The 26,684-nt window shown below is 43.3% G+C and overlaps 1 protein-coding gene across 1 annotated transcript in view; it reads right to left on the reverse strand.

The window, feature by feature from the left end:
• Nucleotides 1-2,589: 2,589 nt before the first annotated feature.
• The window catches only part of PODXL (podocalyxin like), a 44,798-nt gene continuing 20,703 nt past the window's right edge, over nucleotides 2,590-26,684 (reverse strand). Inside the window, exons 3-9 of the mRNA XM_057504980.1 lie at nucleotides 12,686-13,192; nucleotides 11,034-11,515; nucleotides 10,643-10,714; nucleotides 8,495-8,642; nucleotides 8,192-8,253; nucleotides 7,772-7,939; nucleotides 2,590-6,785 (exon numbers count right to left, since the gene is read on the reverse strand). Of these exons, the coding sequence (XP_057360963.1) occupies nucleotides 6,588-6,785; nucleotides 7,772-7,939; nucleotides 8,192-8,253; nucleotides 8,495-8,642; nucleotides 10,643-10,714; nucleotides 11,034-11,515; nucleotides 12,686-13,192 (1,637 nt within the window). The 3' untranslated portion in view covers nucleotides 2,590-6,587. The remainder of the gene's footprint in view (nucleotides 6,786-7,771; nucleotides 7,940-8,191; nucleotides 8,254-8,494; nucleotides 8,643-10,642; nucleotides 10,715-11,033; nucleotides 11,516-12,685; nucleotides 13,193-26,684) is intronic.

Below are 26,684 nucleotides of genomic sequence, written 5' to 3' on the forward strand. Positions count from 1 at the left end.
TCAAAATAGGGATTATGCTTTCTTAATTTACCAAAAAAAAATACATCAAATAATCCATTTGACTACATAGCTTTTATTTCTAGAGCACTTCTGAGTGTGGCTAAGTAACATTTCTTTGTTTTCAAAACAGGAAAACATGATGTGCAGTGATAAGGTAAGCAATTGGCCTTTCCTTGGTTAATCCTCCAGAGAATTTAAAGGATGGAAATGAGATACTACCTCCTCTCCATAGATATATTTGTCTTCTAGTGTGAAAACAGCAACAAGCAGAGGTCTTTGCGTTGAACAGTTGAGATGCCAGCTGCTCCCATGTCATGTTCAGTGAGTGTGGAGATCTACTGGGATTGGAAGTGCTACGTAAGAACTTCTCTTACCCAAGGACATAATTCAACCTCTAATGGGGAAATGGCCATGTGCGCTCATACTCACACACTTAGAAGACAGCCAATCTACAGAGATTGAAAAAAATATTTCCCTGAAAATGAGGGCAATGTTTCTTATCACTAATCCTCCCGATTCTGAAGGTATTGAGGGGAAAGGCTAACTGATGGCTCACCTGAAGCCTATGCTAGCCCTGGCACAGGCTTAAATACTAGTTGGTTGTTTCTTTGCTTTACTGCCCCATATTTTGCTATGTCTTTTGCCTTTCACATGTCCTGGAAGAAAAGGAAGAGCAGCGTAGAGACCTGGGGCTTTCTGTGGCATAGGGAAGGTGAGACAGTAGAGAATGGTGCTTGTAACTGTCCTGTCATTTTAGTCTGAAGCTTCTCTAATATTCACAGGGGGGTGGTTATGAACCCTGCTGCTGGGCTCTCACCTGGAAAGAGCAAAGGCAGTGTTAGATCCTTTCCAGAACATTATTACAGGGAAGAAAGGAAAGTATAGGTAGAAGAGTCCTGTCAACTGCTGTGCTGGTGATTTTTGATGGTCGGCAAAACCCAGGCTGGGGTGACAGACACTTGACATGTCTGTGGCACACCTCCTTCCTGAGCTTGGGCCATGGGACGGGTAGCCCAGAGCGGTAGTCAGTAATCCCAGGTTTATTTCCAGGTCCACCGCTGACTTCTGTATACCACTGGGCACAGTCTCAACTTCTCTCCCTTACTTTCTCCATTTCTTTTGTGAATATTGGCAGCAGATCCTGTTTGCTAGGATAGGATCCCATTGACTTTTTAATCTATAAAATGCGAAGTTTTTAAAAAAGTACTAACTCGGTATTTATCACAGGTTCTAATTGTACTAGTCACTATTTACTTTTTTCCCTTGGAGTACGTTAGAAATGTGGTTTGGGAGGGAGTCTGTAGAATGGGGGAGATTGTAAGTGACAAAGGCATAACGAATTAAAAGTGACAACTCAAGAGTGCCTCTTGGTTGGCTGGGCAGGAACAGGGTGAATGACTTATTCAGGAAGAGAATGGAGTCTTAGGTCTAATTTGTGGCCAGCGATAAACTATGAGTCATTCTCTTCTTAGAACAGTGTGCCGCAAGCATGGCCAGCGGCCTGCCTGAGTTCCTGGTACTTGTACTCCTTTCTGTATCCCTGGCACACTCTTGAAGTTAACCTCAAAAGACCCCTGGCCCATCCTTAAGGGTGTTAACTACCTTTCAGAACTTCTATATAAAAGGAAAATCATATTGTTACAGTAGTTGGATTCAAAATGTACTTTGTTGTTGGAACTCAAGCATTAATGTGGTATTGGAAAAAGAATGTAGGATTGGAGACAGAAAAGATATAGATCAAGGCCTACTACTACCATCTAAATAGCTGTGTAATCTCAAAGAGAATACTTAACCTCTGTCCCAAATTTCCCTACTAGTAGAATGGTGGCAACTACTAAATAAGGTATGTAAAAATGCTTTGTAAACTTTAAGATGCTAGGCAAACAGAAGACACTGTTACCTTGTAACTATGAATGGACCAGGTTCGCCTGCCAGTTTTCCTTCTGCAAGTTAGGAATAATTTTTCCCCTCCCAGTGATAAAACATATAGGTACATAGATAATACCAAAAATGAATCAGAACCATCTTTGTTGTTCCTGAATCTCCTTCATCTTCACTACATCTCTAGATAAGGAACAGGCATAGGCTTCTTGTGACAAGTAAACGGATCGTTTTCAGGGGCCTTGTAAACGGATCGTTTTCAGGGGCAGGAACAGGGCCAGAACAGACCGCTTTATTTTTTTAGTTTTCATTTGTTTTGTCTCTCTGCCAGCGTTTTTATACCTGATCGTGGTTCAGCGGTTCCATGAGGTCTTTTAGTGGTGGTTGATTCACAAACATGTCTGAAGCAGAAGGAAGACTGCAGGTAAAACACTGATAAAACAACATGAGGGAAAATGAGGTCCTTTCAGTTATGATGAGTAGAACAGTGTGAGATAATTTGGAGAAATAGCATCACCTGCAGGATCCCCCTTTTCCTTTCTTTCAGATTCCTCTTTTACTCTGTGGCCCTGCAGAATTAGGCAGACATTACTAAGAGCAGAGGTTGCTGAACTCATGCAAGTATCTGACGTCCTCAGGTGCTTAAGTGATGAGCCTCGTGCACAAGAGAAGAACGTAAGCCAATCAGAGCAAAATACTAGGGCTTGAACCAGCTTACACAAAAGCACTTTAATTGACAGTGTACAATTTTCCAAAATATATTTTTGTAAGAAAATCACAATAATTAAGTGTAGTCTTTACGAACAAGTTTCTCAGTAAATTCCAGTGTACTCTGGACCCCTGTCCACTAAGACATATGCTCCCCGAGTCTCCTAAGCAAACTGTTAAACATTCACTTGTAACAAAAAGACCCACATCAAATAGCAGTCCCCTCCTTTCACTCATTGTTGGGTCTTCACCAAACCTGAGACACTCAGCTAGTGACAGTGATGATAAGGGACATGCCATTGCTTTACTCTTTCTTGCCCCCTCTGCCTTCCAAATCTTGTTCCCTTTGATCCTTGGTCCTGCTAGTAGAAGATCCTTATGTGAAAGCTCATTCAAAACTGTTCGCTGACAGAAAAGAATCCCTTGTTAAGTCTTACAGATCGAAATACCTCAGAAGTGTAGAAGGACCAGGAAGGTTCCTCTTTTTGTCTTCGTGTCCTCCCTAACCTTGCTGCAGGACAAGGTTTAAGAAGGGAATTCTGTCCTTTGTGTCATTCTGGTGCCCATCCTTAATTAACAGTCCTTAATTTATTGATTCCTTCTGAGGCACACAGCACTGAATAGTCTTCCAACCCAGGTTTTAGTTTTGTTTCTGTTACTAAACCTGTGATTTTGGCCAAGTCATTTTTCTTTCTGAGCTTCCGGCTCCTTTTCCATTTAAAACAAAACAAAACGAGTGGACTAGACCTCTGAGCCCTTCTCCCTAGGACTACAGCGTCACTTCCCAACCGGTGTATACTGGCTCCAACCCTTATTGTTAATTGGCTGGGACTTTGTGGGAAAGGGGTGAGGATCATATTTAAAAGTAAAAATGCCTGATCTACAAGACAAACACTGTTATTAGCCTGTCTTATATTTCATTTTTCATTAAAAGAAAAATGAAACAAAAACTTGGCATTTCTAGTAAAATAGACATGTACATTCCTGTTCAGAGGGAAAAAAAGCCACCTCTTAGCTAACAAATGTTTTTTCAAAGTATATTCACTTAAAGCAGAGCAGGGTGAATTAACATGTGGCTGTTGTATATACATTATCAAAAAATAGGTATATATGCATCAGCTTGCACTTGTTTTTTGACATTTCTCCAGTGTGTAGTCAAAAAGGATAAAGCTCAAGAAGTGGTATAATAAACTTTCTGTTAGCTTTCCCCAACGAGAGGGGAAAAAGAATCTTGTGTTCAGACTAGATTACACCCGTATTCTGTCTTTTGCCTCCTTAAGAAGCATTGCTGCTTCCCTCCCCACTCACACAACAGCACGCTTGCCACTGGGTTTTGTCCAATCATCAAATTTATGGTTTCTGGCCTTTTATGCAGCTTAGGGAAACCAGTTTGCCACTGAAGTACAGTTTCTCTCTCTTTGGCATAACTTGCTTAATTAAAGTCATAATGAGTTCCTGGTGTTCCTCTTCTCCTTTCTCAGCCCCAGAATCTGAATTACCAGACAGCATTTAGAACCCAGTAAATGATGTGGGAAGGTGACCTTTACAGATGCCTGGCTGTATGATCTTTAACGTAGATGTCTAGTGGTGAACCTTAAAAAGCCAAGGCAAGGTACTGGATTGTGAAATTGCCCTCAAAGCCTGGAGTAACACAATTTGGATGCACCAAAAGAAAGAACCTCTGAACCAGCCCAAAGCTGTTTGAGGTTCTCCTTGGATAAAACTGCATGTCATTCCACTTGACCAAGTATAGTTTTTACTCTCTAGACCTTGCCATCATCTCTCCCCCCAAGACGCCTTGGGGTTGCAGCCTTTGATCAATTTACAGAAGCATATTTGCTGTGCCTAAAGACCTGGCTCGTAAAATGTGATCCAAAATCAGGATAGGAATAGTAATCCATCTGGCCTCTCCCACAGAAGCCATGATAGAAATCCACTGGGTGGAAAGAACCAAACGTTGGGCAGGAAGGAAGCAAACATCTCAGCGTAACAAAAATTTCCTCTTTTTCTCCCAAACTGGCATTATTCTGTATTCTGCCAACCTCCAAATGCTAGAGAATCAAGGCAAATACTTTTGGAGTCTTATTAGCCTAGAATCTTTGTAGCTCTTGGGAAACTCACTGGGGCCCCTACTTGAACCCCTGGCCTTCCTCTTCCTCTAGGCTATCAAAGGCCAATCAATGGCTATGAAGAAGGAATCAGGCACTCAAGGACACATCTTCCCCCACTAAGCTCCTTCCCTTTTGAAAAATAAGCCACTCCAAAGCAGATAGCCTATTTCATCAGAACTTTTGGGTTCTAGGGTTCTGGCTTTTTGCCATGAAATGACCATCTTCATTCTCCTAAGTAGTTCTGCCCATCTTCTTAGTTGATTCCAGGAACAGTAGAGACTATGGGCAAAATTCAAAGTTCCACACAGGAGTCCCTCTTGCCTGACAATCAAATTAAGCCTCACTAAGCCCAGTCCTCAGGTGCCATCTATTTAGTTGCTAACTGCTAAGCTCCATAAAAACCCCTCTACAATAGTTTGTTTCCCTGAGATGCCACCAGAAACTACAGAACTGGGCATCCCCACTAAACATACAGAGAAAAGGACATGGCAAGTCCTAGTTTCATGCCAGACAGACAATACCAGGAAAGAACGGCCGACTAGCCTCCCAGGCTGTCCCTGTGAACCTTAGGCCTTTCTTGTCCAGTGGCATAGGAGAACTGGATCAGAGAGATTAGCTAACTGAAAGTCTCCCAACAATTTGAGCTTTGGCATTTGGAATGTAGAGGGCTGGATTAAAAAACAAATAACAACAAAACTCTCAGCAACTTGAAAAGTCCCTGAGTTTCCTATGAAATAAGAGAATAAAGCCTACCCTTCCTGGCTATTATAATCGATTGTCTATTAAAGATACCTCTTTGCTGACAGGGGCCCCAAGGAAGTCTGTCCTAAAGCTACTGCTCTTTCCTGCTGGATCTCAGGAATTCCTAGCTGGGGTCTTCACCCCCATCAGCTAAGTAGTGAACTACGAAATAGGGACACTTTGCTTTCAGTAGGTGCTGCAGATTTTAGTCCCTCATGGGAATGGGAGGCAAGAGTTCTTGAGGAGCCTCTTCCAGGAATGCCTTGGACAATAGACCTAGACCCATCCTGGGATGCAGGGCTTCCCCGTCTCTGTTCACCTGTGGGTGGATTCCTTAAGCAGACCTCATTCACACTGGCCTTCTTGTGTGGGTTAAGTCCCAGTCTCACCAAGCAAATGCAAGGAAAGCAGAATCCAGAACAAGGGCTTCAAGGTCATAAAGGACCTGTGTTAGTCCCAGGGGCTCTGGGACAAAATGGAAACAGAAATTGAGTGAAGGGAGGGGGAAGAACAAAAGGGATGGTAACACTGGCTCATGAGGCTGGGGTAGGAGATGGAAATTTTGGGGCCCATACTTCCAAGAAGTCAGATCCCGCTGAGACAGGGTGTGGCCCTGCTCTCTCTTCCATCTCATCCGTCAACTGGTAGCTTCACCCTCTGCCCAGGGCAGCTCTGAAGGGAAGGTGCAAATGATCACAGCAGTGTGACATGGTGGAATAACACTGGGTTGAATGAAGGGATCTGTTTTCATTCTGACTCTGTTGCCAAGGGGCTGCATGACCTTGACCTTACCCTCTGTAGGCCTCAGTCATTTCATCCATGAAATGAAGGGATTCTACTGGATGATTACATAAGTCCCCTGTATGGCCCTTGATCGTCTCCCTTCCTCTCATCTTCCAGGAGCACTGAGCTCAGGCACTAGTCGGATATTTTACAAGAGGGATCTAGACAGAATGTGATTTGTTCAGCTTGAAAGGGGAAATACTAAGGCTCTGTGGGTATCAAGAGAAGCGGACCCTCTGAGTCTGCATTCCCTCTCCAGTCTTTCCCTCAGATGGGAGGGATTTTCCTCCCCTGTCCAAATGGCACTTGAGGTGGTTCAGTCTGGAGCTCTGTGGCACTGTTGGAGGCTGCCAACAGACCTGATTAGAGGTGTGTGTCTTCCTCCTCATCTAGGTCGTCCTTGGCTAGGTTGTCCAGAGGGACGATCCAGCTGTCCCCTAGTTCCCCATTCAGGTTGACTGCCTTTTTCTCTTGCATCTCTGATGAGGTCTCCATCACCTCCAGTGTTGGGTTGTCATGGTAACCATTCTCCACTGTCTGTAGCTCCTCTGTTAGCCGCTGCTGCAATGGGGAAGAACACCCAAGAAGAAAGTGTCATTTTTGAGGGCACTTGGCCTTAATATAATATATACCCCTATAATCCAAGAACCCCAGTTTGGCTAATATGAGCAGTAAATGCCTCCTGGAGGCCATCCTGGCTACTGACCAGCCTCGGGGCTAGTTTGAAACACGGATTTGCCCAACATTCTAAAAGTCCTAGTTTGTCTCACCTTCACCCTGGTGGCAAATCCATGAAGTTGGTGGAGATGGACTTTTTTCTCTCCAGAGTCCTCCAATCTGTTTCTTCTTCCCCCCAAACCTTACCTTCCCCTACTGTACTGAACTGGGAAGGACTCTAAGAAAATGACTTTCATTAGGCTGGGCATCTCAGGACCTCTATAAGCCTAAGCAAGATGGGTAATGCAGGATGTATACCCATCTCTGCTGCAGAGAGCAGCCCTCTGGATATGGTGCTCTCTCTGTCTTTGAGATTCAATCTGGGTTGCACAGTAAAGTCACTTTGTAAGCTTTTAAAAAATATCTTGAACCAGAGATTCTGTTTTAGTTGGTGTGCGAGGAAACTAGGCATGGGAATTTAATTGTAAGGCTCCCCACAGTATGTAGTCAACGCTGAGAACTATGGGTCTGGGGGAACTATAATGATGGGAATTCTAGTAACATAGGTAAAAAACTGCTGGTTCAAGGCAGACAGTATCCTCATTACACAGATGAGAAACCAGAAGCTAAGAGACTTACTCAAGGTCACACAGCTAACAGAAGGCAGAGCTAGGACTTAAACCACGTCTTTCTGATGCCAAAGCCCATGTTCTTCCCTTCTACCATAATGTCTCTTTAATTTTCCATGTAGGTTTCCATTTCCTATGAGGATGGTCTCTGCCAGTCAGAAGGGGTCCATGGCCCACTCACTTTCCTGTAATCTGTGAATAATAGGTGAGAGCCATCTGGTGAACCGGACTGCTGCTCTGGCAGGGGCGTGAAGTCCTCACCTGGTCCTTCCTCTGGGAGAGGCGCTGGTGGCAGCAGCCGTAGAGGGCAGCAACAAGGAGCAGAAAGGATGCCATGCAGACAATGGTGATGATGAGGGGCATGCTGAACCGGTCCTCAGTCTCTTCTGGTGGCTCTTGATCCCCAAACTTCATGCTGCTGACTCCCACCTGGCCGGGAGGGGAAGTGACATAGTAGAAAACAGGTTCTGGGTCGCCCTGTCTCCCATTCATTTGAGTTCTTCTTAGCATTTGATGGTGCCTCTTCCACCCTGCTCTCCCCTCTCTTATCCTCCCATCTTCTAGAAGCTTGCCAGTTAGAGGCCCCTCTACTATGAGACACTGTGGAACAAATAATTGTGGACTTCAAGGGACTGGCTCCTGATCCAACCTCGTCCTGACACAGGGCAGGAGCCCACTTACCTCTTTGAGGTCATCCCATTTGTCTTTCAGCAATTCATACATGTTCTTGGGCAGGAGAACAGCTGTGAGAGGAGAGACGTGCTTCAGTGGTCTAGCAGCTCAGTTATGAGGTAAGGCATGAGACTGGGCCCTCAGACGAGGACAGACTATCAGCCTCCTGGGTGGTCCTGGGAGGGGGTGTCATTTGACAGGTCTTGGGGACCCAAGGAATCACCAACCCTGACCCATCCTCATGGTTTCTGAACTGTCACCCCGTGCTCCATTCCCACCCTGCCCAGGCCCCACCCGCTGCCCTCAACTCACTCTTGATAGTGATTTCTTTGATCACCACTGCCTGGGTTTCTGAAATACGTGCCAGCTGTATATGGCACTTATCATGAGCTGGGTTGAAGTTGGCTTTTGCTGCTCGGCACAGAAGTAGGACCAGTTTGTCATCCGGAGGGCTCCCCGCCTATTATGGGGAGACCATAAATGATTCCTTAGGGATCATGACACAACCTAGGCTCAGGGCTGCCCTCAGAGCTAAGGTCAGGAGAATGCTGTTGCCTGGTATGAACCCATTCCCCTCTCCACGCCCAACTGGCGCCATTCCTAGGCCTGCCAGGAGTCACAAGTTAAGGGCTGTTCTCCCGGATCAGGCCCTGCCTTCTCCACCTCATGAGACTCTCCCCCACAGACCCATCGGCCTGTTCATCTTGTCTGTGACTGAGCAATGCCTTAGTCCTTGTACCCCCCTTTTTCCCTCAGAGCTCTTAAAGGAACACATTCAGATGTCCTTTATCATCTCTCTCCCTAGAAGGGCCTGAGGAGGCTCTGCCCAGCACCCTTGCCCCACAGGGAGGGAAAGACTTGAATCCTCACCAAACCTGCCATTCACCAATGCTTAAACCCAGTTCAGTACCTCAGTGGGGAACCAGCTCTCAGCTCAAGGTTACCCATCCCAAAGTTGAAACACATGTGCCCCTTCCCTAGACTAAGACTCTGACCATGAAGCCATAAGTTGGTTGACAGGAAGAAAAGTGAGGTTATCACTGAACAGGGGAACGTGGGAGTATCTTCAGGATGCATGTGGGGACAGCTGGCAGGGGAGTCTTCTGTAGCTCTAGGCAGAAGGAGCACTGCTGATGTTGCTTTCGGGCTGAGGAGGAAACGGGGTGGGCGGGCAGCTTTTACCCAGTCCTCTCGTGTCACCCAGCAGCATCCCAAGCTGTTGTTTCTCTGATCTGGTTTTGGGATAGGGACTGAGATGAAGAAAAGGAGTCTTGGTATGGCTTACCCATAAACCACCCCTTAGGTTTCTACCTTTAATTCCCTTAGGCTTACTAATTCTTCTTCAGCCTGACACCAAGTTGGGATCCAGGGCTTTCCACCTTCCCTTTATAGCAAGGGGAAAAAATGCTTCTCACACCCAGTTACACAACTGCCAAGTTTTAGCCAAAAAGAGGGCCTGTGGGAAGGCTGGGCAAGCATCAATGTGATCGTCCACTAAGCCCAAGCCCAGGGTAATACTGCTCCTTTCTAACAATCCAGTCTAAATGTATGCTTTTGTCAATTTCACCTAGAAAATTCCAGCAAAATGGACACCCAAAAGACAACAACTGCAGTATATATATACATATGTGTGTGTGTGTGTGTAGGCAGCATTAAAAGTGTTAAAAATTCAAGTTCTCCATACTTTAGAAACCGTGTTGTGTTCAAGTTTCCTAGGGGGTGTTTGCAAAAATAGGCACTGACCAGGAGAGGGCAGCAGTGAGACGCTCACCATCTGCATTCACAGGACTCGGCTACCTCCTAAGTAGGGCCCCAATCCTAGGAAGACCGGCAGGCAGCCTTGAGACGGGTCACACAACTGCATTCACACACAAGCTGACACCCACACCCCAACACGTGCACACTGCCCTGAATGTAAGAACAATGGATAGCAAGGGCTCCCTGATGCTCAGGAACTCTGACTCTTCAGGCTGGAGGGAGAGTTTGTCCATGCTGTTCTTCCATTGAAGCCATCAGATAATGGACCAGGAAATGTGAAACCACAGACGATTAGAACAGGAAGAGTTAGACAAAGTCTCTCATTTGCAGCCCAGGCCTCTGAAGCCCAAAGAGACCAACTTAACAAAGTTACACCCTGAGAGCCAGAGGCAAGCAGGAACTGACAGGGGTCTCCAGACCCTGAGAGCGAGTGAGAGTGAAAGCCAGGAGAGCCTGGGAACTCCTGGTCCTGCAGCAGCCCTGCAGGTGGGACTTTGTTAGGCAGTCTGAGCCTTGTTTTGTCCCTCTCTAAGATGGAAGGGGCCACTCCTACCAGGAAAAAAAAAAAAAGGGAAAATCAACACATCTCTCAGTCTCTTTTTAGAAGGAAAGCCTCATTCCCTTCCATTTTCCTTGACCCTGCTGTAAACCAAATTTTGGGGGTGTAGATCAGGGCGGCACTCGCGTTGGCGAGGTACTCACACACAGGCTGGTTTTCGTGAGGTTCAGGATAAGCATCTTCCCATTCAGCGTTTCAGAAGGACCACACTTTACCTGGAAGAAGCCACTGGGATTAAGGTTCAGGCTGAGCCTAATAGGACCTCATCTTCGACAACCCCCTCCCTCCCTCCAGGTGGGTGACACGAAGGAGTTCATAGCAAGTGGGGGGCTTGGCCGGACCAGAGGCTGAGCCAGGCGTGCTGCCCAGCTGTGCAAGCCAGAATCCAGCAAGGCCTCAGGGAGGGGACGAATGGATGAGTGCTCCTGATGGCCCTAGCCCAGGGGCCCTAGGCTGCAGGGAAGGGTACAAACACTTCTCTAGGAGCCCCTTCTGAGTCTAGCCTCTCATCAGTCCCACCCCTGCTGGAATTACCCTGTCATCCCCAAGAGCCGAGGTGGGAGAAGAGTTGTTGGAGCCTTGGGGGGCAGTCGAAGCCCAATGAGAGGTGGTGCTCGTGGGTTCCCCTACAGCAGGTGTGGTCACAGACCCTGTAGGCTGAGCAGCCTTGGATGGAGAGATCCCAGTGACAGGGGAAGTGGTCCCAGTGATGGAGGGAGCGTTCCCAGTGACAGGGGAAGTGGTCCCAGTGACGGAGGGAGTGGTCCCAGTGATGGAGGGAGCCTTCCCAGGGACGGAGGAAGCGGTCCCAGGGACGGAGGAAGCGGTCCCAGTGACGGAGGGAGCAGTCCCAGTGACGGAGGGAGCCTTCCCGGTGACAGAGGAAGTGTTCCCAGTGATGGAGGAAGCGGTCCCGGTGACGGAGGAAGCAGGCCCGGTGACGGAGGGAGAGGTCCCATTGACAGCTGTCATTTTGCTGAGGGTCTGTTCATTTCCTGGTGAGTTAACCAATGGCCCTGTAATTGAGAAAACAAAGGTATGAGTGAAGATGAGTGGTCCCTTTAAAAGGACAGTCTTGTTCGTAGTTTTCTGAGGCCCTTGGGTCTCATCCCCAGGTCCCCAGCCTAGACCACAAGCTAGTGAGTAAGCCGAGGAAGAGGAGGCAAACAGCTGAAGACAATTCCTATAACATGTTCCAGGATAGGTCAGACTGGATGAACCAGGGTACGAGCCTGATAAGAGAAGTAATAATGACAACGACTCCCACAGTAATCGCTGACATTAACTGAGCACTTATTCACATGAGGGACTGTCCTGGCTACTTCAAAGGTACTTTCTTATTCAATCCTCACAGCAAGTCTACAGGGAAGGTACCGTAATTATCCTATTTTATAAACAAGGAAACTGAGTCTTGAAGGGCTTGATGATTTGCCCAAGGTCACACGCTAATGAGCAGAAAAGAGGGAAATTGAATCCAGATTTATCCAACTCCGAGCTCTTGTTCTTACTGCAGGATGTGACCACCTTCTTCTAGCCTGATGGTCTGTTAACTTCACTAAGCATCCAGATTACCTGGGAAGTTCTTGAAAATGCAGATTCAGGTTTACACCCAGAAATTCTGATTCAGTAGCTCTGACATGGGTCATGATGTTGAGCCTCATGATCCATCAGTGTTTTGAAATTAACTTACTGGCTTACGAGCAGCACTTAATAAAAAAAAAAAAAAAGGAAATGGAATGGAAAATGCTAGAGTATATCACATATACTAAAGGAAAAACCCTGGTTAGTGAAACTTTTGTGTCACTTATGTGTGAATTGCTTGCCTGAATGTCCTGGATCATGATGTAAAACTAAAATATCTTTCTTATTGTAGATTAGCATCAAACACACTTGAGAAACACTGTTCTGGAGTAATTCTAATACCCGCCGTTGCCACCACCCCGATTCTTACCCGTACATAGACTGTTGGCTTGTTTATGTGCTCAACTGGGCAGGCCAAAACACTTGTGAGGACAGCACTGTTGGCCTCTGCACATCACTGAAATGGGAAACGGGCTGAGTGAAGGTGGAGTGTGTTCACAATATTTAACCCTCACCATGAATCTTCACCTTCCAGCTGAGCAACTGTATAGGATATGAACATTTACAAGTTTCTTCTTGCTTAAAAAAAAAAGGGCACTACTTACCTTGTGTGGTAGCTATCTTTTGAGACGTGGAGGTGGAACCCACTGCCATGCCCGAACTACTTGACACTATAGTAACGTCTGGTGGCTTGGAAGTGTCCTCTGTGGGCTTCAGAGTCACGGGGCTTGTAGTCAGTTTTTGAGTGCTTGTCGGGGTGAGCAAGGAGGAAACAGCAGGAGTGCTGTGTGTGATGTCACCCAGAGTTGTAAGTTGAGTTGTTTCCCTAGTGACTGTGGTGTTATTGATAGCACTCTGGCTACTCTGGGCTCCAGATCCAGATCCAGATCCAGCTTTAGCTCCATCCTGGCTCCTGACGGCAGCAGGATTCAGCTGGGTAGTGGTTGGTGCAGGCGTAGTCTTGCTTGAATTGTTGTCACCCTCTGGGCTGTTAATGGATGCAGGTTTGGTGGAGGCTGATTCTGTTTTACTGGATGTTGTTGTTGCTCTCTGCTGGGTTTGGTTCCCTACTTTTGAAGTGGTGAGGTGAGTGCTTGTACCTGTGGATTTTACTAGAAAAGATGATGGGCTTATTGTTTCTAAAGACAACACAGTATAAAGTTAGAATATTAGCTGGAAGTTTTTCTCCCCTCACTTCTCCAGTTCTTCCCCAGGATCCAGAGAACTCACTCCCATCCCTGCCATTTGCCCTTGGCTGAAGGCCTGGGTCCCTAATGTGCCCAGGTATTTCTGGGGTTCAAGAAACCTCTAAGAGGGAGACTAAAAGTGAAGCAAAGGAAGTCAAGGGAAATCATACTGAAGAAAAAGACCAGCCAAGCTAATCAGACTGCATGTGGGAGCCTGCAGTGAATTCCCCACCCTCCCCAGCCGGCCCAGGCACGTGCCCTTCGGGTGTTCAGCACACCACCGCAGTACCATGCGGCCTCTGCCCCAGCTCCCAGGCACGTGGTCCCACGGAACACTCAACAGACTCCTGCTTACTGAATTGCCCTGTCCTAAGCATGGCAAGAGAGATATATCTCTGTTCTCCTGGAAGTATAATCTAGAAGAAAGAACTAACAATAAAGTGAAATTAGGCAAATGACTAGATACAACTAGGAGATTTGCTAAGGAAGAACAGAGAGTGCTTTGACTGTGTTTAGCATGGTAGCTCATCCTTGTTGGGGGGCCATGGAAGAAAGGCCTTTTATTCATTTGCTTAACAAATTATTTATGAGGGAACCATTAAGTGACAAGGAATTCCCTGGTGGGTCCTGGGATACAATGGTTTATAAAACACATATACTCCATAACCTCCAGGAGTTTACATAGGTCGAAGGAAGACAGATTAAACGAGTGGACAGAACAATTAAACACCAAATTCTGGTGAATATATGGAGGAAATGAACAAGGAAATGACAGAGAGAACAGTGAGGGAGGGCTGTTTGGATAGAGAGTTAAGGATAGGCATCCCAGAGTTGGCCATTAAGCTAAAACTTGAAGGGTAACAAGAAAGCTGTGTGAAGAATGGGAAGAAATGTGTACCAGGCAAAAGGAACAGAACCTGCAAAGGCCCCCAGGTGGAGAAAAGGGCTGAGAAGACAAGTATGAATGGAGGTGAGCGAGTGACGGGGGAGAGCTGGGCCTTATACATAAAGCGAGAGGAACCTGCTGTCAAACCATATGTTTCTGAGAATAAAATGAGGCTCTCTTAAAAATCATATCTTAGGTAAAATGAGACATAAGGTCATCCTCCTTAGAAACGAAAATAAGGATTTTAAAATTTTATTCTAAGTGCAAAAAAAGAAGCCACTTAAGACTTCAAAGCATAGAAGTTTTATAGGGTAGTTTATAAACAAACATACTCTTGCTGCTTTAGGGAATGTGGATTGGAGGAGCAGGGATGGAAAGGAAAGTGGCTCTTGAAGTCGTCCTGAAGAAATGGGTAAGAGTCAGCTATATAAAGTTACTGACACAAAAGACAAAAAGAGGATGGATTCAAGACTCTATTTTGGAGGCAAAATCAACTACCTGCTTATGTCCTAAAGGAGAGGAAGAGGAAAATCCAAGACAATTCCTGGTTTTATTTTGAGTAGAAGTGAGAGAATGGTGAGAAGGGGTGTAGCAGATCTTTGCCATTCTCTGTAGCCAATCAGAATCTATCCCATTTTTGTCTATATTTTGGGAGTACCCACATAATAAGACTTTGATGGCAGCAGGATCTGCCTCTTGTAGATGCTGAAAATGTCAGATGTTTTCTTTTCCAGCCTCTCTTGTGACTGGGGCACAAGCCTGTGCTAAGCTGCCATGAACAGATGGGTCCAGCCAGCCAGCAAGTGAAGAGGCTAGGGAGAGCTATGGTGGCAGTAAGCAGTAAAATCCTGCTCCAGTGCAAGCAGCAGTGGGGGTGACCCTAGAGGGAGTGGCCGTAGCTTGGCATTGGTGAGCAGTGCTGGCCTCTGAACCAGCTGTAAACCCTACATGGGCGATATTAAAAGCAGCCCTAAATGTGCTCTCCAGCCATCCCAGCTCCTCAGAAAGCTAGACAGTATCCCAATGTCTTTCACACATGTGTGCACACACATGCACACACGCATACATTTCACAACTGACAGGCAGAAATTTCTATAAGTGCATTTGCAGATAAACAGGACTTCAAGGATCACCACTTTATTGGTGCTAAAAAGCATTCCAAATTCTGCAAGTATTAAGGCACATGACTCAAGTCATGGTTATGGCATCATATTTGTGGCATACTGTGGAGAAGCAGTCACATTATCACTTATTGAGAATGAAGTGCCCACAGAGTAGCTTTGGCCTGGCTTAGGAGCTGCTGCTGTAGAAGAGTATGAAGGGCACATGTTGAAAATCAGTGTAGTGTTATGGTTTGACAGTGGTTTTTCCTTCTTAATAGCTCATGAAATAATGGTGCTACTTATAACTTTTCATGTCATAGTATCTTTTTGGCAAAACACATGACATTGCTGAGGGGAATAGCAGCATATTTGAGAAATTAAGGGATGTAGAGTGGGATGTTACTTCTTAACTATGTCGAGTAACTTAGAAACAGGGTTCCTCAACCCCAGAACTATTGACATTTTAGGCTGGATGTTTCTTTGTCATGGGAGGTTGTCCTATGCACTACAGGGTGTTTAACATTGTCCCTGGCCTCTAGCCACTAGATGCAAGTAGCACACACACACCCCTCCCCAGCTGGGCCAGTCAAAGGCCTCTCCAGATACTGCCCAGTGTCCTCTGAGGGAAACAAAAATCACTGCCAGGGAGAACTATTAGCTTAAAGAAAGAGAGTAACAAATTCTAATTCCTAAATCCTCTACCAAAGCAGAAAGTGAAAACCAAAGATTTTCTGAGACCAAAAGACATACTTTAAAGTTTGACCTCGGAATTGCCAAATTACAGTGTTAGTTTAATTGCTAACCTCACCAAGTCTCTTACATGAAAAAAGGACCTCAAAGATTGGAATGGTGACATTTGAGAGGATACAGATGAATCAGAGTATCCGTAAGTCTCAATCTTCAGTGGAACATGTCAGTTCTCCTGATGATGCAGTTCCTACCTTGCTTTAAAACTTAATAACCTGAAGTGATTAATAACCTTAATCACCTGAGCCCACTGACACAGAAATCCATGTCTCATCATCTATACCATTCTGCATTTTTTTCCAAACTGGTAACACCAGTCAGATACTAGGATGCCCCAGAAAGACAAATAGAGTCTAACCCAGGAGAAGGCTTAATCACTAAAAAATATGTGTGAAAACTCCAGCAAATATGTATGGTTATGTAATATGAGGGTGCTAGGTCAAAGAGGGCTAATCATAATTTATCAGGCTGAAATTATCAAATGGGTATGCACACCTGAGATTTTAGATTTGGTATGCTGACTCAAGCAGCTGTAAGTAGTTCTAATTGTTTCCTTAGTTGGCTGACTAAAACCTGGATTCAATGGCAGTCCACATTAAATAAGGTTAAGTGGTCAGAAATTCCCTGGATAGGAAGAAATCCAGTCTTATATAAAGACTTATCTTTGTATGGTTTATCACATATGATGTGTTCATTCACACTCTTTGTTCCTTAAGAGAGCTCAAATGATACCCCCTTCTTCACCAAGCCTTTGAGAAGTATTGTATTTCATGAGTTCTAAGATACTCATCTTTTCAGGTCTCTGAAATAAGGATGTATTATAAATTATTATAGGTCACACTTTGACAGTGTTTTTTTCCCCGAGTAGTTTATAACATAATACTGCATCTTATCATTGAGGATGCCTTAAATTTAATTAAATTTGGGATATCATTAAGGGAACTAGTAGCATATTCTAAGACATTATTGTAGCTGTTCTTCATCAGCCAGGTATGCTAGTAGGAGATGCTGCTGATTTCAGTAAGGATGGATACCAAGTTCCTTGGGTAGTAGAGGGAAAAGCAGAATTTTATTTCCAAGAAAAAAAGTGGATATAATGCTATAATGGGCAGCAGGACCAGCATGATAATCAGGATAGTCTAATGAAGGGGATTTGGGACATTGGCTAATAATATTATGTGCTTTTGGATCAAAATGGATGGTCAGCCCAGTAACATCCTGCCTCAAGGTCCAGCAAACAGACCTGTGTCAAATCACCACAGTAGAGAACACAGCCAGTTACTCAACCAATTCTCAGAATTGAAATATTTTCACAGACTCAGAGTACCCTGAATGAAGTATATAGTAGTTTCCCAAGGCTGCTATAACAAATGGCCACAGACTGGGTGGTTAAACAACATAAATGGTTCTCTCGTGGTTCTGGAGGCTAGAAATCTGAACTCAGCAGGACCATGCTCCCTCTGAAGGCACTAGGGGAGAATTTATCTTTGCTTCTTCCCAGCAATCCTTGGTGCCCTGTGGCCTATAGTTGTATCACTCTAATCTCTGGCTCCCTCACCACATGGCCTCCTTCATCATCATGGCCGTCATCACATGACACAGACCTGTGTGCTGTGTCTCTCCTCTCATAGGAACAGATCAGTCCACCCTAATCCAGTATGACCTCATCTTCACTTGATTGTATGTGTAAAGACATATTTCCAAATAAAGTCACATTCACAGGTACCAGGTACTGGGGATTAGGACTTGAACACATCTTTTGGGCAGGACACAATTCAACCACCTAATCTGTTCTACCACCCCTACTTATTCCTCTTTAAAAACCAGGGTTGTTAGTTTCAAACATCAGAAATCAATTCTGTCTGCTTTAAACAGAAAGTACATTTATTAAAAGGTAGTCAATTAGCTAATAAAATCACTTGAGATGGCTAAAGAATCAGGCATAAGTAAGAAACAGTGCTCAGCACTCCTCTGAATTCGTCTGGTGAGGGCATCGCTCCTACTGCCACTGAGCATGTGTCGCTTCAGTTTGCACCACTGACACCACTGGTCTTGGATACTGGATTTCATTTCCGAGAATCTGAGTCTTTAGGGATGCTGTCATTAAGAGGTCTTTTCATTTACTTTTGTGACCGGACATTTCTAGGAGGTACAACAGGGAGTCCCATGGGTTCATCCACATTCCTCCCTGCTTCATTATGTAGCAGCATGTACGATTTACAATGAGTAAATCTTCTAATGTCAATGCTCACCTTGTTGCCTCAGAGTTCCGTGGGGAAGCCCTGTGCTCTGTGAAACACCATGATAGTGAAGACGGCATCCCATTAAGTCCATGAATAGAATTGCCAATAGACCAACAGCAGCTGGGAAACACATTCAGGTCAGGAATGTGTCTGTTGTAGCTGCCTCCCTATGTCATGGCCACTTGTTCATGAGCCCACAGGCAGTCATTAGGTGGATGGGAAAGACACTAACTGAGAGGCATAATGGGTCATCATAGCCATCTGATTACCTAAGAGTGAGAACAAAATCTCCATACTCCAAGTCTATCCCAAGAGTCCACCTACATGCCTCTTTCATAAACTTCCTTGCACTGTTCTCCATTCTTGTTCCTTCTAAGTTCCTAACCATCTATCTAAAAATCAGTAGCTACTACCTATGAATCCGGTCAGACCTTCATGTCAGTAAGGCTTACCTTCAAAAACAAGGAAAAAAAAATGACCACGAACAGTCAAAGTCCTGCCCATTGGAAGAATTTTCTTTCTACACTATCCTTCAGGGTCTCCCCTAAATAGGGCCATTATCCAAAATCATCCAAGGACACAGCTGTCCACTCTTGCCTGGCTCCAGCATATTATATACATAACATAACTCAGCTTTTTCACTCTTCAGACAGCCAACCACAGGGTATCAACTCTCTTCGAGACCCATGGGTATGAGCCAAGGGAAAGGTGGCAGTGTGGTGGGGATAGGCCTGCTGGAAGTGAGAGCCGTTACATGATCTTAAGAACCTGCTCAGGTCTGGTGCCCCATGACCTGGAAAACTGTAAAATAAACACAAAGAGCAGGGAAAATGAAACAATAAAAACAAATAAAGGAAATAGAAACCAAAGGACAACAGCAAATATCCACAGTCAAAATGTAATGTTTAGAAAGGCTAATAAAATAGTAAAAGCTTTGGTGAGGTTGATCAAAGGGAAAAATAACCCTGAAGGTTAAATACAAAATATGAGGTATAAAAATAATAAGATTCATAGTATAGGCCAAAATATGAGCAAGTACTGATAAATTTCAAGCAGATGAGATGGACAAGTCCCTAAGAAAATGCAGCTTACCAGAGTGACTAAAGAAGAAAAAGAAATAATAATTTATCTTATATTCATAAAGAAATGGAATTGATAGTTAACATTTTTCCTATAAAGAAACTCCAAGCCTTGATTCAAGGATCAAATAATTCTAGCCCTACACAAACTTCTCTATAACATAATCTGTTCTGCCTTCACATGTGTGTCTGTGAAAAGAATCAGTTCATATGCAATTGTCAGTCAAAACATGAACAGTACAAACCAAAGAAAAAGAATGATAAATTTGACTTCATCAAAACTACAAACCTATGTTCATCAGAAGAAACCACAGGATTCTAGTTTCAGCTAACAAGAATAGAGAGCTGGAAAAAACATCACTCCTACCCTTACAACAAGAAAAAAACTGGAGAAACAGAAAATTAATGACTTTTCTTGAACCCATGGAGAACCAAGATCTAAACAAAACACTATCCTGAACACTGGAGATAAGTAACTGCAGGGACCCTGGACCTGTGCTGGGAGGGGGTTGGTGTGGGGGGCAGAGTTCAGTAAGTTGAAAGTGAGAATGTTTAATGAATTGCTGAAGGCTGAATATGAGCTAGTGTGAAGCTCTGGGGGCTGTGCAGGCATTGAAAGGTCCCACCAATCCCCTGGCAATCCCACCAGGGGCTCGTGGGGAAGACGGGAGAGAACCTTCAGGAAGTTCCTCTGTGGGGTTGGCTGGAGAAAGAGAACAGTAGTCCACTGAAACTCCACACAGCGCCGTGTCCCTGATGGAAAACAGAACCATACTTTCTTTCTAGTTAACAAAATTGGTAGGCACTGGTGGAGACCCACCGCAGCAGGGAAAGGAAAATGACAGCAACCAGTGAAACCCTGCCCCAATTAATTCCTCCTCTTTCTTCTAGGAAACAAAAGCATTAAACTGCAGCAGAAAGGAAAAGAAGTATAGCCTGAAGGCAGTGTGGAAACCCACTGCATCTAAGAAGGGAACAGGAAAAATTAAATACCCTTTATCTCTGAGGAGGTCAGAAATATATGCTAAGTCCAACATAACTTCTAGAAAAGAGGCAGGACACTAATGAAGGCCACACCCTCAAGCCCCTGGTTCCAGCATGTGTGTAAGACCGATGTTTAATCAGAACAGAGAATGTCCTCCCCTGCTGCTCACTCCAAATGTTAGCAAGTGTCAGGTAAAAATAATCGGAACACAACTGGAGGGAGCTGTGAAGCACAGACTCTCTGGGGAGCAGCAAGAAGGCAAGACCTCCAGCCAAACAGGGAGACAGACAGACATATTACTTGAGGAACTTGAAGCCTTTGGTGCAACAAGTTTTAAAGCCAGCCTAATTCCTACCCAAATTAACAAAAACCTCAACTCTGAAGACATAACAGAAAAAAAGCCACATGTTAGGCAACCACTAATTTATTCCATCTCTCTGCATTTGCCATACAATCATACAATAAGTGGTCTTTCATTATTTGCTTCTTTTATTTAATGTAACATTTTAAAGTTTCACCTATGTGGTACCATGTATCAGTTCTTTATATCTCTTTATTACTGAATGATATTCCATTGTATGGCTATGCCACATTTTGTTTATCCATTCATCAGGTGATGAACATTTGGATTGTTTCACCTTTTTGGCCATTATGAATACTACTACTATGAATACTCAAGTACAAGTTTCTGTGTGGACATATGTTTTCATTTCTCTTGGGTATAAATCCAAAAGTGGAATTTTTGGGTCATATGGTAACTCTACATTGAGTATTTTGAGGAATTGCCAAGCTGTTTTCCAAAGTTGCTGCACATATTTCATGTACACCAGCACTGTATGAGGGTTCCAATTTCTCCACATCCTCACCAACAACTGTTATCATCTTTTTCATTATAGCCATTTTAGTGGACATGAAGTAGTATCTCATTGTGGTTTTAATTTGTATTTCCCTAATGAATAATCAAATCCAGCAATATATAAAAAGGATAACACATCATGATCAACTGGGATTCATCTTATGGCTAGTTCAGTATTTGAAAATCAATGCAATTCACCATATAACAATGAAATAAGAAAAACCATACAATCATCTCAATATATGCAGAAAAATCATTTGGCAAAATTCATCATTCATGATTTTTTAAAAAACTCTCAGCAAACTAGGAATAGAAGGAAATTTTCCTAACCTAATAAATGATATCTCCAAGAGAGATTGAACACTCTATTTGGGAACAAGGCGAGTATGTTCTCTCTCACCACTCCTATTGTACATTGTGATAGAAGTCCTAGCCAGTTCAGTAAGGGGGAAAACATACACTTCTTAAAATTCAACAACTAAAAATTCACTTAATTTTTTAATGGACAAGGATCTACAGGGAAAAATCACCAAAGAAAATACAGAAGACAAGTAAGCTTATGAAAAGATATTAAACTTCACTAGTCATTAGGCAAATGCAAATTAAAGCTGCAATGCAGTACCATGCCACACCTACTGGAGGGCTAAAAACAAACTGACAACACCAAATGTTAAACAGAAACTCTCATACATTGCTAGTGGAAATGCAAAATAGTACTATCACTTTGGAAGAACAGTTTAGTAGTTTCTTTAAGCACACAATTACCATATGACCCAGCAATTCCATTCTTATGTATTTACCTGAAAGACCTGAAAACTTGTGGTCACACAAAAACCTACCTGTAAATGTTTATAGAAGCTTTATTCATGATCACCCCAAACTGGAAATAATCAAGAAACCCTTCAACAAGTAAACAGATAAACTGTCATACATCCATACAACAATGACTTAGCAATAACAGGGATAAACTATTGGAAGCAACCTAAATGTCCATCAGTAGATGAGTGGATAAAGAAGATGTGGTACATATACACAATGGAATATTACTCAGCCATAAGAAAAAAGCAAATCCTACCATTTGCAACAACATGGATGGAGCTAGAGGGTATTATGCTCAGTGAAATAAGCCAGGCGGAGAAAGACAAGTACCAAATGATTTCACTCATATGTGGAGTATAAGAACAAAAGAAAACTGAAGGAACAAAACAGCAGCAGAAGCACAGAACCCAAGAATGGACTAATAGTTACCAAAGGGAAAGGGACTGGGGAGGATGGGTGGGAAGGGAGGGATAAGGGTGGGAAAAAAAGAAGGGGGGGCACAGGGAGGGCTGTGCAACACAGAGAAGACAAGTAGTGATTTTACAGCATCTTACTATGTTGATGGACAGTGACTGTGAACGGGGATGTGGGGGGGACTTGGTGGAGGGGGGAGCCTAGTAAACAATGTCCTTCATGTAATTGTAGATTAATGATACCAAAATAAAATTTAATAAATAAATAAATAAATAAAATAATCTTATGAAAAAAAAAGGGATAAACTATTGATTCATGTAACATAGATGTATCTAAAGACATTTTAAGTGAAAGAAGCCAAAAAAGCTACATGGAGTTTGATTCCATTTATATGATGGTATGGAAAAGGCAAAACTATAGGAACAGAAAATAGGTCAGTGATTACCAGGGGCTGAGAGAAGGGGGAGGAACTGACTTTTAGGACAGTGGAACTGTTATATATAGCATTGGGATGACGGATACAAGATTGCACTTGATGAAACTCAGAATTGTACATCCCAAAGAGTTAACTTTACTCAGTGCAAATTTAGTCGGGGGGGAATCAACTGAGATGTTCAGGAAATCCCAGGATGTAATGGACACTATAAAAGCAAATTTAAATTTGTTACAAATATATAACTTCACTGGAGGGATTGGGGGCAGTGGGCAGTTGACCAAAGTAACTGAAAAATAGTTTTTTGCCTGGATATTGTAAAGCTACAAAAAGTACACATAAACAGTGCACTCTAAGTGGTAAATTTGTGTCTCACAAGAGTATGAGTTATCAACCTTAAATCTACAGGTATACTAGAGATGATACCTGAGTAAATAAATGATAAATAACATGAGCCAGGTTCTCACTGTGAGAGAAATAAGTTACAAATAAACCAGGAGGAAGCTAAATGAAGCCTGTGATGCCTGATGAGACAGACGTCAGTATGAACTCATGATTTAATATTTATACATAAGGAAACATATAGATGCGTGCATAAATGGTTTAGTGTGCACACAAACATACATTTCCTGGTTCTGTCCACTGAGAGGGTCTAGAAGCAGTGACACATGAGTAGCATCAAGTAGACCCAGCCATTCTCCAAAAAAATGAAGCAGGACTCGGTGGAGAAATGACTTGATTCTAGTACTGACATAGGGAAAAAGCAAGATAAGCCTGGAGTGCCTTTTAACGCCAAAAAGTAAGGAACTGCTAAAAAAAAAAAAAAAAAGTTGGCAAGTCCAAAAGACACAGCAACCAACCTGAAAGCGCTCCCAAAGACCAGACCTTGAACAATCTGAACAACAAAATAAACACTGGTTTGGAACCCGAAGAATAAAATAAATTTCCATGAGTACATGCTGGTAAATGACTGAATATAAAAATAAGTGGGAGAGAAGGAACAAAATCATCCTTACTGAAGAATTCCCCAAAATTGCAGATACTCTTCCCACCTCCGGGAGGAAGATATTCTCCCCGACCCCGTCTGAGTGTGGGAAGGGCTTAGTGACTCTTCTGACAGACAATGGAAAGGGAAAAATAGTAACAACATTACAGTAGAGGGACCTGGGAGACACACATCATCTGAACCCAGTACCACCAATGGTGTCATGACCAGCAGGAAGTCAGCAGGTCCCCTGGTGACACTTCACAGGACACTTCACCAATGTCATCATCTTTCTAAAAATATATAACCCCAGTCTAATTATGAAAAAGCAGACACACCCAAATTGAAGGACATTCTACAAAATATCCGGCTAGTACCTTAACCGTCAAGATTATGAACAATAAGAAAAGACTGAGAAACTGCCACCAATTAGTTAGACATGGTGATTAAATGCAAGGTCATATTCTGGAACAAAAAGGAACATTAGTGGAAATAATGGTAAAATATGAATAAAGTCTGTAGTTTAGTTAATAGTAGTGTACCAGGGTTAATTTCTTAGTGGATAAATGTACCATGGTTACGTAAGCTGAAGGAAAGGTACATGGAACTCTGTATCATCTTTGCAACTTTTCTGTACATCTAAAATTCAAAAGAAACCAAAAGGGAAATGAAACAGAATCAGAAGATAGTTGCAATATGCAGCCATAAAAGATTAGTATCTATTATCTAAAACATAATTTTTAAAACTTCTCTATATAAGAAAACCCCCCAAAAAGTAGACTGAAAGGTTGAAACAAGGTATTTCATATTAAAAGTAGCACAAAAAAACCAATGAATATCTGAAAATATGCTAGTCACCAGGCAAATGCAAAACCAAGTAAGAACTATTTCATACCTGTTAGATTGTCAAAAATTTTAAGCGGCAGTAACAATATTGGAGTAGTGTGAATCGATACCAACACACCGGAAAGTAGCTGGGCATTAGCGAGCAAGGTGAAACATGCACACATCTTGAAATCTACGACTTTTAATTGTACCACTAGGCATTTAACCCAGGGAGATCCACATGTGTGCATCAGGATGCATGCATAAGGATGGCCCTACAGGATTTTTATATTGGCCCCATATACATAACAAGCAAATGTTTGTCAACAATAATAGTATAGATAAATAAGTTACAGTATACTCCTATACTGGAGCACTACTTAGCACTGAAAGTCAGTGGACATGTACTATGTTATATATGTATTATATATCTATGTTATTTATTATACATGTATTATGAATTATTCTAAAAAAATACTGAATAAAAGCAAAAGCAAGAATACTTATTTATATGATTTTTATAGGGTTCAAAACTTGGCAAAACTTAATATATTCTTAGAGATAGAAACTGAAAGTATTACTAAAATTTTACAGAGAATGCAATACTTATTAGGATAACAGCTACTTCTAGGGGGAAACAGGAACACATAACAGGGGTCTCTGATTTTTTTTCCCAAGGAGGGAGCGACTGAATGATGTGATTGGCAATGTGGAAGTCCCTGGTAACCTCAACTTGCAGTTTCCATGGGAACAGTGCAGGTGGAAGCCTGACTTGGACTGACTGAAGACTGAGTGAATGGGAGGGACGTGAGCTTGTGTGTGTAGATAACTCTCTCCTTTAGTTAGGTATGAAGAGGAGTAGAGAAATATGGCAGTCACTGGAGGGAGCTCATCTCATCTAGAAAGTTTGGCTTTTCTTTTTGTAGGCAGGAGATGCTAGAACTAGCTGATAAGAATGCTCCTTTGAGCTAGTTATGCTCAGTGAAATAAGCCAGGCGGAGAAAGACAAGTACCAAATGATTTCACTCATCTGTGGAGTATAAGAACAAAGAAAAAACTGAAGGAGCAAAACAGCAGCAGACTCACAGACCCCAAGAATGGACTAACAGTTACCAAAGAGAAAGGGACTGGGGAGGATGGGTGTGAAGGGAGGGATTGGGGGGGAAGAAACGGGGCATTATGATTAGCATGTATAATGAGGGGGGGCACGGGGAGGGCTGTGCAACACAGAGAAGACAAGTAGTGACTCTATAGCATCTCAGTACACTGATGGACAGATACTGTAATGGGGTATGTGGGGGGCACTTGGTGATGGGGGATGTTTAGTAAACATAATGTTCCTCATGTAATTGTAAATTAATGATACCAAAAAAAAAAGAATGCTCCTTTGGGGATAGAGCATGAGAATTTCCTTATCTAACAAGTTCCTAAATGACTTTGATGCCACTGGTCAGAGGACCACACTTTGAAAAGGAACCACTATACTAGAGAAATACAGGATGAATACTAAGTAGTATTTGATGCCAAAGTGAGGCATGAAATCATGAATTCAAAGTTAATCCAATCAGTGTGTGATTTTTTTTTTTTACCCTTGCTGTGTTCTATTGCTTGGGCATAGGCATGGAAAAAGTAGAGGCAAGGTTCTTCTGGGAGTGGGGTTTTACTCAGTATGATGACAGGACAGGGTGCAAGGGACTTGAGGATATTTGTAAAGTAGGAATTATAATGGAGGATAGTGAAATACAGGCTGGATAGTATGAGGACTGACAGGCAGTGAGGAAGTGGTGGGTCACCAGACTGGCTGTCTCAAGTTCAATCATCATGGTATGGATGTACCTGAACAAATGAATTGGAGGTAGAGAAATAGTGATCCAAGAGTGATATTTCAGAAGTGGTGCAATTTGTGGTGGTGACGACATTCAGGGTGTGAAATAGGAACGGCTGAATGAAGCAGAGGTGGGAAAAGGTCAAGAAATGGAGAGCCCATGTTTATTTGTCATTTGTTTATCCAAATGGTACTGAGGCCACTGAGAATGAGGGCG

This window comes from Manis pentadactyla, chromosome 7, assembly GCF_030020395.1.
Source record: "Manis pentadactyla isolate mManPen7 chromosome 7, mManPen7.hap1, whole genome shotgun sequence".
NCBI lineage: Eukaryota > Metazoa > Chordata > Mammalia > Pholidota > Manidae > Manis > Manis pentadactyla.